The sequence below is a fragment of the Bos mutus genome, chromosome 11 (genome assembly GCF_027580195.1).
Source record: "Bos mutus isolate GX-2022 chromosome 11, NWIPB_WYAK_1.1, whole genome shotgun sequence".
Classification (NCBI taxonomy): Eukaryota; Metazoa; Chordata; class Mammalia; order Artiodactyla; family Bovidae; genus Bos; species Bos mutus.
Window position 1 is genome coordinate 6556317 of NC_091627.1, and position 13710 is coordinate 6570026.

At 44.8% G+C, this 13710-nt stretch overlaps 1 protein-coding gene across 7 annotated transcripts in view; it reads left to right on the forward strand.

Moving 5' to 3' along the window:
• Positions 1-3363: 3363 nt before the first annotated feature.
• Positions 3364-13710, forward strand: part of FNBP1 (formin binding protein 1) — a 132511-nt gene continuing 122164 nt past the window's right edge. For all 7 annotated transcript variants that reach the window (XM_070378845.1, XM_070378843.1, XM_070378844.1 and 4 more), the window contains exon 1: positions 3364-3650. In XM_070378845.1, the coding sequence (XP_070234946.1) occupies positions 3627-3650 (24 nt within the window). In that variant the 5' untranslated portion in view covers positions 3364-3626. The remainder of the gene's footprint in view (positions 3651-13710) is intronic.

Here is a 13710-nt window from a genome sequence, read left to right on the forward strand (position 1 = left end):
CAATGGACATGAGTTTGATAATACTCTGGGAGATGGTCAAGGACAGGGAAGCCTGGCATGCTGCAGTCCATGGGATCACAAAGAGCTGGACATGAGTTAGTAACTGAAGAAAAGGAAGCCTTTTAAATAGATTAGATAGTGATATCTCTACATCTAAGCCCCTGAATTAGATGTTTATACTAGCAAGAGCATTGGAGTTGCTGAAAGACTGTATTAGAATTGTTTACCTCTAACTCCATGGCAACTATACAGGGTCTATATTTTCTAGATACCTTATTTCAGTGCTAATAACATCTGTGTGATCAGATTATTCAGTGGGAATTTATGTAGTCACCTGCCAAGATCATATCTTTGTAAATCAGTATTCTCCACATGTTCCTAAAAGGTAAAACAGGTGTATATAGCCCAAACCGATCCCCTAGGTAATTTAGAGTCCCTTGGAGAGCAAGGAGATCCAACCAGTCCATGCTGAAGGAAATCAGTCCTGAATATTCATTGGAAGGACTGATGCTGAAGCTGAAACTCCAATACTTTGGCCACCTGATGCGAAGACCTGACTCATTGGAAAAGACTCTGATGCTGGGAAAGATTGAAGGTGGGAGGAGAAGGGGACGACAGAGGATGAGATGGTTAGGTGGCATCACTGACTCAATGGACATGAGTTTGAGTAAACTCTGGGAGTTGGTGATGGACAGAGAGGCCTGGCATGCTGCAGTCCATGGGGTTGCAGGGAGTTGGACAGGACTGCAGGACTGAACTGAACTGAACTGAGGTCATTGCAGTATTTACATAAATGAGGTTTACAATTGTTTAGGCATTAAATCATGTCCGGCTCTCCTGCAGCCCATGGACTGTAGCCACCCCAGGCTCCTCTGTCCATGGGATTTTCCAGGCAAGAATACTGGAATGGGTTGACATTTCCTCCTCCAGGGGATCTTCCTGACCCAGGGATCAAACCCCCATCTCCTGCATTGGCAGATGGATTCTTTACTTCTGAGCCAGTGGGGAAGCCACAGGATTTACAACACCTCTTGTGAAAACTGATTCCTAAGCAGGTCAGTCACAGTGACTTGTTAATAGAAGTTCTTCTCTTAAACTCACTCCCTTTTACTATAAGGTAAACTGAAATGGATTCAGTTCCTCCTAAAAGATACTGTGCTGTATTTAATTTTTTTCTTTGCTAGCTTATTTCTTTTTATGCTGAATCCTGTTTGTTTCCATTGCTTTAAAATCAGTGGTGACTTTTCCTTTTATTTCTTGGAGATTCTGATACCTTCAACCCTTTTTTTCAGTTACCACCAGACTTAATGAAGTTAAAGGTATTTGCAGTATGGTCTAATTAACCCAGTTCCATACAGTACTGCTGCCGTGGCTTTTAATGGGTTCCTATAACTGTTTCCTGCTTACTCATCTTAAAAGGTTTCCTTCTAATGTGGGTCTCTCTCTCTTTCTGCTATCTCTTGCTCTTTGTCCCCCGTTTCTCTTCTTTAGAGCTGCAGGTTGTTTTTCCTCCTGATTAGCATCTTTTCACAAGTCACTGGCAGTCGAGATTAGATCACTGTATTTGAAAAAACAGTAAATCTTGGCAGGAAGAAATTGAGGTGATTTGTGAGGCAGGGTCCTGTTAGATTACCTGCATTTCACTCAGCATTTCCAAATAGCAAACTAAACTGTGCAGTATTGATTGAGTTTCTGACCTCTCCAACTCACTCAAGCTGTTAATGAATGTACCTTGGGAGGTAAGTGGCTGGCTGTTCTGATGGTTACAGGTCTAGCAGGATTGGAGTATAGAGTTTCCAGACCGGGTAACTGAGAACAAAATATTTAAAACGCACACTAACAACAAACTGGTGGAAGGAACTCCTTACTGAAAAAAGATAGACCAAAACAGGTTTGACAGTTTAAATTTATTGTAGTCCTGTCCAACAAAGGAAGTAGACTTGGTTTATCTGCAGGAGTAGGACACCACCCTTGCTCCACCCTCTCCTGGAGAAGAATGATAAGCTGGTTAAGCTGGGTGTAGTGGGATTAGAGAGACAGGCAGCTGAAATACTTCTTAAATGGGGCCCATTTTAGGAGTTCACAGATAGTCAGAAAAGTCAGTAGGATTAGCTGAGGAAGAAAGAAAAGTTGGGGGAGAAAGGGCCTAGTGATTCAGAGGAAGGAGTGGGAACCCAAACAGTTCTCCAGTCCCAATCCTGGAATCGGGCTTCCCTGGTGGCTCAGACAGTGAAGAATCCGCCTGCAATGCAGAAGACCCTGATGGATCCCTGGGTGGGGAAGAGCCCCCGGAGAAGGAAATGGCAACCCACTCCAGTATTCTTGCCTGGAGAATTCCACGGACAAAGGAACCTGGTGGGCTACAGTCCATGGGGTCGCAAAGAGTGGGACACGACTGAGCGACACACACACACACAATCCTGGAATGTTATTTGTGTATACTCTGGGAGTGTAGGGAAAAAGGAGTCCGTATCTACTTAAAAATTAGTTCTCAATTTACCAACCACTGGCCGGGTAACAGGTGGTCATCTCCTCTCGCTGAGCTGGGTAGTTACTGCCTCCCTTTGGCGGGAGGTGGGGGAGGAGGCTCTGAGCTTCTCCAGAGGTGGAGGCCTTGTCCTAGGCCACCCAGCTAGTGAGTGCGGGTTGGCGGGACTGGAACCAGAAACGCGAATCTGTGGACCCAGAGCCTTTGCTTTTTTCACCCACTACGCGGCAACGTGATTTCAACGTCTGAGAGTTTCTTGGCCGAACAAGTCGGAAATCACCGGTTTCAGAGATTAGAAATCACCGGTTGTGCGCCCCTGGACTCCTTTCCCCAGCCACTCTGCTAGGTCGCTCTCGGCCTCCGAGTCCTTCTGTGTGCAGTACGCAGACAGCACCGCAGCTGGCCCCACGCCCACCCGCGCAAGGCTGCGAAAGACCCCCGGGCCTCCAAGGCTTCCCGGGCGGTGGGGGAAAAGACCCGCTCGAGCTAGCTCTGATGGTTGAGCAACGAAAAGCATGGTCCTTAAATTCAAAGCGGCGCTCGGCGCAGGGGAGCAACCTCAGGCTACTCGGCAGAACCCCCGTAATAACAGAGGCCGGCTCCGTTCAGAGGCGAGTGGTTTGTCCCTAAGAGCAGAGAGTGTGGCTGCTAATAAATAATTAAAAAAACAACAACAACAACAAACGGCAGCGGGGAGGCCGGCGGCTCCAGGTCCCACCAGGGCCCCCGGCTTTCTGCAAGTCCTTCCGGACCCCTGGGCCATGCGGGCGGGGGGCTCCCGGGGGGAGGTTGGGCCGGGGGCGGGGCGCGCGCGTGCGCGAGCTGTCAGGCCGGCCCCGCCCCCGGCGCGAGGCCCCGCCCCTCCCCTCCCCCGCCCCTCGCTCTCGGGTGTGGGGCGGGCGGGCGCTGCGGAGACCGCGGCTGCTGCTTCCTCGGGCCATTTTGCCGAGGAGCGACCGGGGAAGAGGACCGCCGCGGAGACCCTAGGCGAGGAGCGGCGAGCCGGAGGAGGCGGCGGCCGCACGGAGCACGAACTTTCCTCGATCGCGGGGATCTCCCGGGGAGACGGGATCGCTGGGGAGGGGGACCGGAGAGCCGCGCCCCGCCGTGCGGCGCGCCCCTTCCCGCCCCCTGCACCATGAGCTGGGGCATCGAGCTCTGGGTGAGTGAGGGGCCGGGCCCGCGAGGATGCAGGGAGGTCGGGGAGCGGTGCCTGGTGCGCCTGGGCTGGGGGACGCGGGCCGGGCTGCCCCCGGTGGACGAGATCGCTTGCCAGTCGGGGGTCTCGGCGGCCCTGGCGGGAGGCGCAGGTCCGAGTGCCTCTCGTTGGCCTCGGCTTGCGCGGGAGGTGCGCGCCAGATTCGCCCTTCCGAGGTGAGGGGGGGCTGGTGTGAACCGCGCCCCCCGCCCCGGCGGCCAGAGCAGGGGCCGCTGGTGTGGGTCCCCTCCACGGCCCGAGAGGGGCACGCGGATCTGGGTCCCCGCACCTCCCGATCAGAGGCGCGGGCGGGACCCCCGTGTCTTCAGCGCGGCGGGCCGACTCAATGGGGGCGTGGAAGGCCGGGGATTTTCAGGGCTGCGTTAGGTATTCGGCGCCCAGACCCGCGGTCCCCTGCTGTCTCTCCAAGGAGGTGCGGGTGTGTCGGGCGCTCTCCCGGGGGGCGGGGCGGCCCTGGCGGGGCCGGATCCCAGGGCTTGGGTTTGGGGGTGCAGGGGTGAGTGAGAACTGGTGTCTTCCCTCTAGTGGCGAGGACGTTTGCCCTGTGGTGGTTTGGGGTGCGCTTGGGATTCTCCCGGGGCAACTCAGATCTTGGATTTGATGGGATTGCGGCGTTCGGCCTGGAGGGGAGAGTAGTAGGAGTTAGAGGGACGCCTTGCGTTGCCGCCTGCGGGAAGAGGCATTAGCGGGGTCAGTTTTGTATTTTTTAACCGCTGGGAGGAAAGAGTCTGAAAAGCGGTAGGGAGCGCCCCGCCGGGATGTTTAACCCGGGGCGCGGATGGATAAACAAGCGGCGTGGTGTGTGCAAGCTCCTCTCTCCCCGGACCCGGATGCCAAGGCGGTGCACTGGCGGTCCTGGGGAGGAGAGGCTGTGGCTTGTGGACTGGGGCTTGTTTTCCTCTGGATTCCTTGCTTCCTCTGGATTCCTAAGGAGATCTCTGGGCAAGCGATGGGCAGAGCGGAGTGCAGAGGAAGAAGGAGATGAAATCTCAGTTATTGCACCGAGACGTCCTCAAGATGAGACATTTCCCAAGAGGAACTCGAAAGTGCCTCCTTTCGGAATTCCATTTGTAAAGGGTGTGGAGAAGAAAGTGTGGGGTGGTGGTGGTTGCTATCTGAGTGGAGGCCAAGAAATCTCACGTCAAAATAAAAGGTTAGAGCAGCTATAGAAACAGAGCGCATCCTCCCTTAATTAATTTTTTTTTCCCTTTAATTGTTTTTACATAACCACTTCTTAGGCTCAGAAGCAGCTACTGTTATTGATACCAAAATCCTGAAGGCAGTAGTTTCCTTAAATGAGAATTCATTTTGTAAACATCCCCAGCTAAAAGGATCTCAAATTTTCGACTGATGTTTGCAAATATTCATTCTTAAAGTAGCAGATGGTCGTAAGTATTCATACACAGCTAATTAGGCAGAGTCTACCATTTTAAGTGTTGGATTTCTTTCCTCTTCAATTCCTTCTGCACTCCCTTTGCCTCTTTTTACCCTAGGGGGAACGAATCAGAATAAATTTTTATCAACAGAATAGAAATTTTGGCACAATTTTTATTTTCACTTGTTCAAACAAGAGAAAGGGTTTATTGGGAGGAGGGAATACAATATATTTCCAAGTGAAATAGGCTGTAGTTTAGGGATTGAACACCATGGTGGCCATTTCATGGTGATGTTGGTGAATGTTATAGAAGGTGATCCAGAAAGGGGTGGGCGGTGGGATAGTAGTTATGAGGAAACACCAGATAAAATAGCCTCAATCCCCTGCGTTATTCTGTACACTTCTTTTGGCAGGTAGAGGGTGGAAAGGAAGGCAAAGGCAAGTTGTTGAAAATCAGTAGGAAATGGAATATATTCAAGTACAAAGAAACCTTAGATTTGCTTCAAAAGAGTTTGGGGTGATAGTGGATGGGAATGGGAATGAAATGAAATTGCGCCAGAGCCGGTCACTGCTGACCTGGGTAATGGGTACAGGAAGGCTCGTGATACCAGGTTTTCTACTCTCTAGGACTGAAATTTCCTACAGTGAAAATAACTGGAAAAGATTTTTAAGGGAGAGGGTGTGTAAACTACTTGAAATTTTTTCTCACTTGTTAAGGTTTACGAGAAAGAACTAGTTATCTGTTGTCTCTAGGAAGCACCTGTCCATGAAGAGTTAAAAAAAAGAAAACGGCATTCTACTAGAGTATCGCCCTTTGCCCTTGAGTGGTTTAGAGGTTAATAGAGGGAAAAGAATGGAACTTGTAATTTGTACTAAGAGAAGTGCAAAATCTGAGTTTAAATTCCAAGAAGCATAAGGGCACCAAAATGTCTGTTTTCATTTGCCTCATTTCATTAAAATTTGAGATTAAAAAAGAAAATTTAAAAAAACAAAAAGAAGAAAAATGTGAGATTAAAAAATGAAGAATTCTGAAAAACGAACCTCCAGTTCTCTGGTGGTGAGAGACTGTGGTGTGGTGCATGGGGCGGCCTGGCAGAGCCCTGATTGAGGGTTTTCCTTGAATGGTGGCTGTGGAATTTTGCACAGGGGTAATGAGATAATGACGGGGCACTCAAGCCTAACTTGGCAGAACGATGCTTCTAGATGGAGAGAGATGGAGCTCTGGTTTGGATGGCCATGAGTTCTTTGCGACAGGTCTTTGCAGCTTTCATAGACCTTCACAAACGCCATCAGGTTTTACACATGTTTTAGGAACGCAAGTCAACGTCCCTATAGGCTTTTCAAAAGGATGTGTTTCTAACGTGCACTTCACATTAAAGTTCTGTTCTTAGCCACATCCTGCTTTGTAGACAGTAAAACCGTTCTCTTCTCTTTTTTCTTTTAACCTCTTCATCGGCATAAATTTTGATATTCCTGATAGTGAGAAATCAGGAAATGTCAGGAAGGTCTCATGCAATCATAAAAATGAACTCAAAACCCATGATTTGTAATAACTGTACTAGATTGTGTGAAAATTGGGGCTTTCTATTTTATACCAGTAGGTCGTAACAAAGTATAAAATGGATGATTTGAAGTGATGGGGTCATTACAGAGTATCGAGCAGATGGGAATAGAATGTAAAAAAGAGTGGATATATCAACTTATGTATGTGTGACTGATTTACTTTACTGCACAGCAGACACTAACAATATTGTAAATCAACTATACTCCAATAAAGTAATTTAAAAATTAAAATTAATTTAAAAATTAAAAAATATAGTAATTAGGATATAATAAAATATTTCTGTACATCTCTTCCTAATTTGCATTTTAGTCAATTTTTAATTTTTTTATTGAATAGCTATTGTGTGTAAGACTGACAGGAGCCTGTGGTTTCGCTTTATATACTTCGAAGGGAATCTGCCTATTTCAGTGAAAGCATGTAAAATCGGGTTTAACTCTAGCCTGCAACCTCAAAGTCAAAAAAGAGATTTGTTTCCAAGATTAACCAAAATGCATTTACTCAAGACTGTGTTTAAAAGGTCATGGTAAGAGGCTATCTAGTTTGTACTGACTTGTTCAAGTTGTCTCTGGTCATTGGAGAAATGGCAAAGCAAGAATTTCTTTTGAATTTTTTGGGGTTTTGTATCTGCATATTAAAAAGAAGTAAGGCATTATTGAAGTGTCAGCTCAACTTTTTATAAGCTTGATCATTAATGTGAAGTAAAAATAAATCCATTGGAAATTTTAACCTGCCTTACAATGGTCTACTCTTTGTGGCTAATAAATTACTAAGTGATATAATCTGTTTTTATCTCCTACTGTTCTCTCTGCTATCTTTCTTTCTTTTGATGCTAATAAGAAATGGAATAGCCCAAAATAATAACAAGAAAGCAGAGACCCAACTAATACATATTGGTTAACATATTACTATGTTAAGCCACCTGTGTTGATGGTACTTAATTTTCTTTTAAACATATTGTTTTTAGGACAGTGCCAGGCATATAATGCTTTCCACAATTTGTTGGCTATAGTGACATTGATTGTGGTGTTCACTTTTAAGAGGCAGCAGTGAAAGTTGTCGACCAACTGGATCAGGAACAATACCTGCCTCACAGTAGTAGTTCAAGAAATAACTTATTGAATAAATGAATGAATCCTTTTTTTTCCCTCTTGTTTTAATATTTGCTGTTTTTTTTTTTTTTTAATATTTACTTATTTTTTATTTGGCTGTGCTGGATCTCAGTTGCGGCATGCAGGATCTAGTTCCCTGACCAGGAGTCGAACCCGGGCCCCTGCATTGGGAGTGTGAAGTCTTAACCTCTGGACCACCAGGGAAGTCCCAACATTTGCTGTTTTAAAGTAATGGCAGGGTAGTTTTAATGCCTTTCTTTGCTTTGGCAGTGTAAAGATTAAAAAAAAAAAATTCTAGGCACCTTTTTGTAAAAAGTAGACTATTAAAAAATTTTTTAATATATATTTATTTGCTTATTTATTTGGCTGCGCCAGGTCTTAGTCGTGGCTTGCACTCTTAATTGCAGCATTTGGGATCTAATTCCCTGACCAGGGATGAACTGGGGACCTCTGCGTTGGGAGCTTGGAGTCTTAGACACTAGGCCACCAGGGAAATCCCAATAGACTACTTTTTAGAGCAGTTTTAGTTTCACAGTGAAAATGAGCAGAAGGTCCAGAGATTTCTCATATACTCCTTCCACACAAACACAGTCTAGACCTTTTTTTGTTTTTTGGCCACCCCAGAGACCTGTGTGCGGAAGCATGTGTGCATGCTAAGTTGAGTCTCTTCGATGCCACGGACTGTAGCCTGCCAGGCTCCTCTGTCCGTGGGATTCTCCAGGCAAGCACCCCTGGAGGAGGGCCTGCGGAAGCACGGAGTCTTAACCCCTGGACCTCCAGGGAAGTCCCTCTAGACATTTTTTTTTACCTTTAAAGTAGAGCTTGAAAAGTTGTCTCTTTTCTGTTGTTCGTGCGGCTGATACCTGATGCATATGTGTGTGTTTATATAAGAACACTGTGTGTGTGTGTGTGTGTGTGTATGTGTGGACACGCTCCTGTGCGTGCTAAGTCACTCATTCTTATCCAACTCTTTCTGACCCCATGGACTGTACACCAGGCTCCTCTGTCCATGGGATTCTCCAGGCAAGGATACTGAAGTGGGTTGCCCTTCCCACCTCCAGGGGATCTTCCCAGCCCAGGGATGGAACCCCCATCTCTTGAATCTCCTACATTGGCAGGCAGATTCTTTATCACTGCACCTCCTGGGAAGCCCATAAAGAGCACTTTATAGTGTGTTAAAATTTCAAGCTAGACAATACTGATTCTTTTTTTTAACATTGACGTAATTAACTAGTTGCAGGATTTGGAGAATTATTAGCTTTTCTCACTGCCCAGCACTCAATGGAGCAGAGTACTAACAACAGTTCATAGCTCTCCTCCAGCTCTTTTCTTCTTTAACCCTTCAGAGGTTTCTGTTTGGGATAAACACGGCAAGACTGACTTGGGAGACATCAATCCTGGAACTAGGGTGAGCAAAACCACCTCAAAAGACAGACCAAAAAAAAAAAAAAAAAATCAAGTGTAGTTCTGTCAACCCCACCTTTCCATTAAAACAGGGTTTGCATAGTCTTCTCTGGATAGTAGATTTTTAAAAAATATTAATTTATTTTTTATCTTTATGTTCTGTAACTGAAGTATAGTTGATTTATAATGTTTCAGGTGTATAGCAAAGTGATCCAGTCATATATATATATTTCAGTCTCTTTTCCAGTATAGATTATTACACAATATTGAATGTAGTTCATACAGTAGGTCCTTGTTGTTTATCTATTTTATATATAGTAGTTTGTATCTGCTAATCTCAAACTCCTAATTTATCCCTCTGCTGACTCAATGGACATGAGTTTGAGCAAACTCCTTGAGATAGTGAAAGACAGGGAAGCCTGGAGTGCTGTAGTCCACGGGGTCACAAAGAGTCAAGACACGATTTAGCAACTGAACACCCTTCTCCTTTGGTCACCGTAGGGTCGTTCTCTATGTCTCCGAATCTATTTCTGTTTTTCTTTTTTTTTGCCACACTGCTCAAGGCATGCATAATCTTAGTTCCCTGACCAGGGGTGTATCTGGAGCCGTAGTATTGAAAGCGCCGAGTCCTAGCCGTTGGGCTGTCAGGGAAGCCCCAGTCTATTTATGTCTTGTAGGTAAGTTCCTTTGTGTCATTTTTTAAAAATTCCACTTATAAGTAATATGATATTTGTCTCTCTGGTTCAGTCAGTTCAGTTCAGTTAGTCGCTCAGTCGTGTCCAACTCTTGGTGACCCCATGAATCGCAGCATGCCAGGCCTCCCTGTCCATCACCAACGCTCTGGTTAGTAGATATTAAACAAAACAGGGGAGATCTGGTGATTTTCTGGTTGACATTTACCCATCAGTTTGTTGCTTTCACCTTGTACTCAGATATCATCCTAAACCTGCATTTTGGTAGGTAAAGCTGTACTTCACTACCGTAAGCGGTTTTGCCTGTGCTTCCTGTGTGACTACATCAGAACTCTTGCTTTACATTGGTGCGACATGGAAAGTGCCTCTTGGAAGGACTGCTCAAGTGTCACCCACTTCCTCGCTAAGCTAATATTGTGTTTCCTGCAAGTATTACTCATACTTGTTTCATCAACACCGCCCACAGTTTAAAATAAAGCTTTATTTTGACACTTAAAAATTGCAAGCTACCAAGAATACATGTATGCCCTAGGAAATTAATCTAATTAGATTTTGGAATGTGGGTGTGAAGTCTTCTGGAATTAGTGTTTGTAATGAAATATTTGTTTCCTGATTTAGTAATATATAGTCTTAACGGCCTGAGCCTAGTGATGTGTCTGGTTAATGAATTCAAAAAGTCAATAAAGGGCCAAATGTGTTTATTATGTCAAAGAGTTAGTTGGGAATATACACATTTTTTTAATATTGATTCTTTTAACTAATAAACTTCATCTGTAAGACTCTGTGCTAACTTTCTGTAAATCTTAACAACCTCAATTGCCTAATACTAGAACTGGATTCATACCACCACCACCACCAAAAAAATAGATGAAACTTAAAATTTCCTGTTGCACAAATTATAAGATTTGTTCACCTCGAAACTGTAATATCACATTCACTATATTATGGTTTCTTTTTAAAACTTAGAACACACTATTCTAATAACTGGAATGAAATTTTTAATAAGAATTAATTCTTAGACTAAAGCTATGGTTTTAGTGTGTTAACAGTTCAGCAGCTACAGTTTCCACCTTTACTTCTCTACTCTACGGGTTGTAAAAATAGAAATAGATTATCATTGCATAAACTCTGTAGTTCTTGTAATAATTTCACGTGCACCATGCCTTAAAAACAGTTGAATTGGTGTCATCAACGTTGCTGATTATTATCATGCTGTATACCTCACACTTATTTTCTGTATGTCAATTATATCTTAATAAAACTGGAAGAAAAACAAAACCAAAGCAAAAAACAAAACACACTGCTGCTTACGGAGAGCATACCATGCCTCAGGTGCTGTGAAAGTTTGTTGTCCGTCATCTCATTGAATCTTCAGAAGAATCCAGTGAAGTTAAAAGTACCATTTGGGCCAGCATCTGAGAAGATTCTGAGATGGAACTAGGAATGCTGAGCTGTGTAGGGAAGGAACCACCTGTGAAAGGAAAAGGGAGTGATTGCGATTGGGCCGAGGGAGCCATCAGACCATAATGCTGCCTGAGAAAGTCTCCACCCGGCCAACGAGAAGCTCTAGAGCAAAGATTATCCATTCAGGGAGTCTCACGGTGGGCAGAAACGGCCAGGCCCTTGTACCACTGCCTTGCTCGTTCACTGGCAAAGGGCTACCCCAAGAACAATGTGACTTTGGCTCGGAAGACAAGGCAGACCCTAAAGGAAGCTGTCTGCTAACCACACCCTGTGCAGCTGGGCAGCAAGTCCTTTCTGGAAGAAGGATCTGAGTGGCACAGCTCTGCACTGACCACACCATCATTATCCTTTTACAAGAGAGGAAATCGAAGCACAGAACAAACAGTACGATAACTTAGCAAGTTCACAGAGCAGAAAGCAGAGATTCAATCCCAGGTCTGGGATGCTAGAGCTCTCCTCATCTTTCTTTCAAGTTAATACTTTCAGATGTTTTTGTTGTCGTTGTTGTCTATTTTATTTTTATTATTTATGTATTTTTATTTTTTTAACACCAAAACCATTTTCTATTGGGATATAGTCGATTGCCAGTGTTGTGATCGTTTCAGGCGAACAGGGAAGTTCAGCCACACGAATTTTAATTGTTTGAACTTCTTAATAGGAATTTTCAAACATACATAGAGAAAATACGATGAACCCCTCTGTACTCACCACCCAGCTTCAAGATTATCAGTGTTTTGGCATCTTTTTGCCCCCATGTGGTTTTTCCGGCCCCTCGGTCTTCACCAGCACACATCGCAAAACCTCTCTGCTGCCTCCTTTTCTGGGGAATCTGCAAAGAGCCCAAATTGTCCCTCCATCTTTTAAAGTGTGAAAACAGAGAGAACCAGCCTGTTCAGTGCTTGACACACCTTGATTAAGGGATTTAAATACATGCTTTCATAAACTAATAAGGACCCTGTGAGTTTGTTATTCACATTTTATAGACCAGACCCACCCAAACCATGAATACCAGTGCTGGAATGTTGGTTTTTTTTTTCTCCTAACACTAAACAAATGTGAGTTTTAAAAAATGTATCTTCTGTATTAGCAGCTCATAATCCCTCTTTCCCCAATTCAGTTCAGTTCAGTCGCTCAGTCGTGTCCGACTCTTTGCGGCCCCATGGACTGTGTTGCGACTGTGTCGCGACCCTGGCGACAGCATGCCAGGCCTCCGTGTCTATCACCAACTCCCGGAGTTTACTCAAACTCGTGTCTGTTGAGTCGGTGATGTCGTCCAACCATCTCGCCCTCTGTCGTCCCCTTCTCCCGCCTTCAATCTTTCCCAGCATCAAGGTCTTTTCAAATGAGTCAGTTCTTCGCATCAGGTGCCAAAGTATTGGAGTTTAACGTCTTTAACAGCTTTGACAGCTTTAACATCAGTCCCTCCAATGAATATGCAGGGCTGATTTCCTTTAGGGTAGACTGGTTGGATCTCCCTGCTGTCCCCATTACTCACTCGTGTTTCCCCAACCACTGATGGGGGTTTTGCTTTCTAAAGCATTTAATGTTACTCACGTTGAGAATCACTGAGAACTAATGACTCATAGTGCTGTGCTATAATCACAGCAGAAACCACTATGAACAAAGCTTCTGTTCTAGCAGGTGCTGCGTGCATGTCTAATGATCCCCCATTCCTGTAAATCTGAAGGTTATTTTTCTTTTTAAAGAAATTAATTTGTAAAGGTATGGTGAAAGAGAATGAAAGCAAAAGTCACTCAAAGTCGTGTCGGACTCTGCAACCCCATGGACTGTAGTCCATGGATTTCTCCGAGCCAGAATACCAGAGTGGGTAGCCTTTCCCTTCTCCAGGGGATCTTCCCAACCCAGGGATCGAACCCAGGTCTCCCGCATTGCAGGCGGATTCTTTACCAGCTGAGTCACAGGGAAGCCCTGTAAAGGTGTTGTAATTTGTATCTATTAATTTGTATTACAATTAAATAAAGGTATTATTTTGTAAAGGGAGTATCAAGTTTCTGATCTGGGGTCTAACAAAATTATGTCTTGATGAAAAGTACTTTTAATGAAATTGAGACAGAGCAAAGAGAATTAGATACTGACCGCTTTGCGGGTGATCTGGCCGTCCCAGGCAGCACCTCAAAGTTTTGGTTCCCTAGGAACAAGAAATTAAATATTTCCCTTCATTTCAACAGCAAAAAAAAAAAAAACAAACCCGGCACCTTTACAGGAAGCTATACCCTTTGTACTTCTATCTGCACAACCAAACTGGATGGTTCCTGAAATGCAATAAAATACCTATAGGTCTTTGGGAGAAATGGTGTGGGCACACCCAGATGGATGAGAGGGCCTGGAAGCACTCAGCCAGGACTGCATGGCTTGCCCCATCCAGCATTTATTA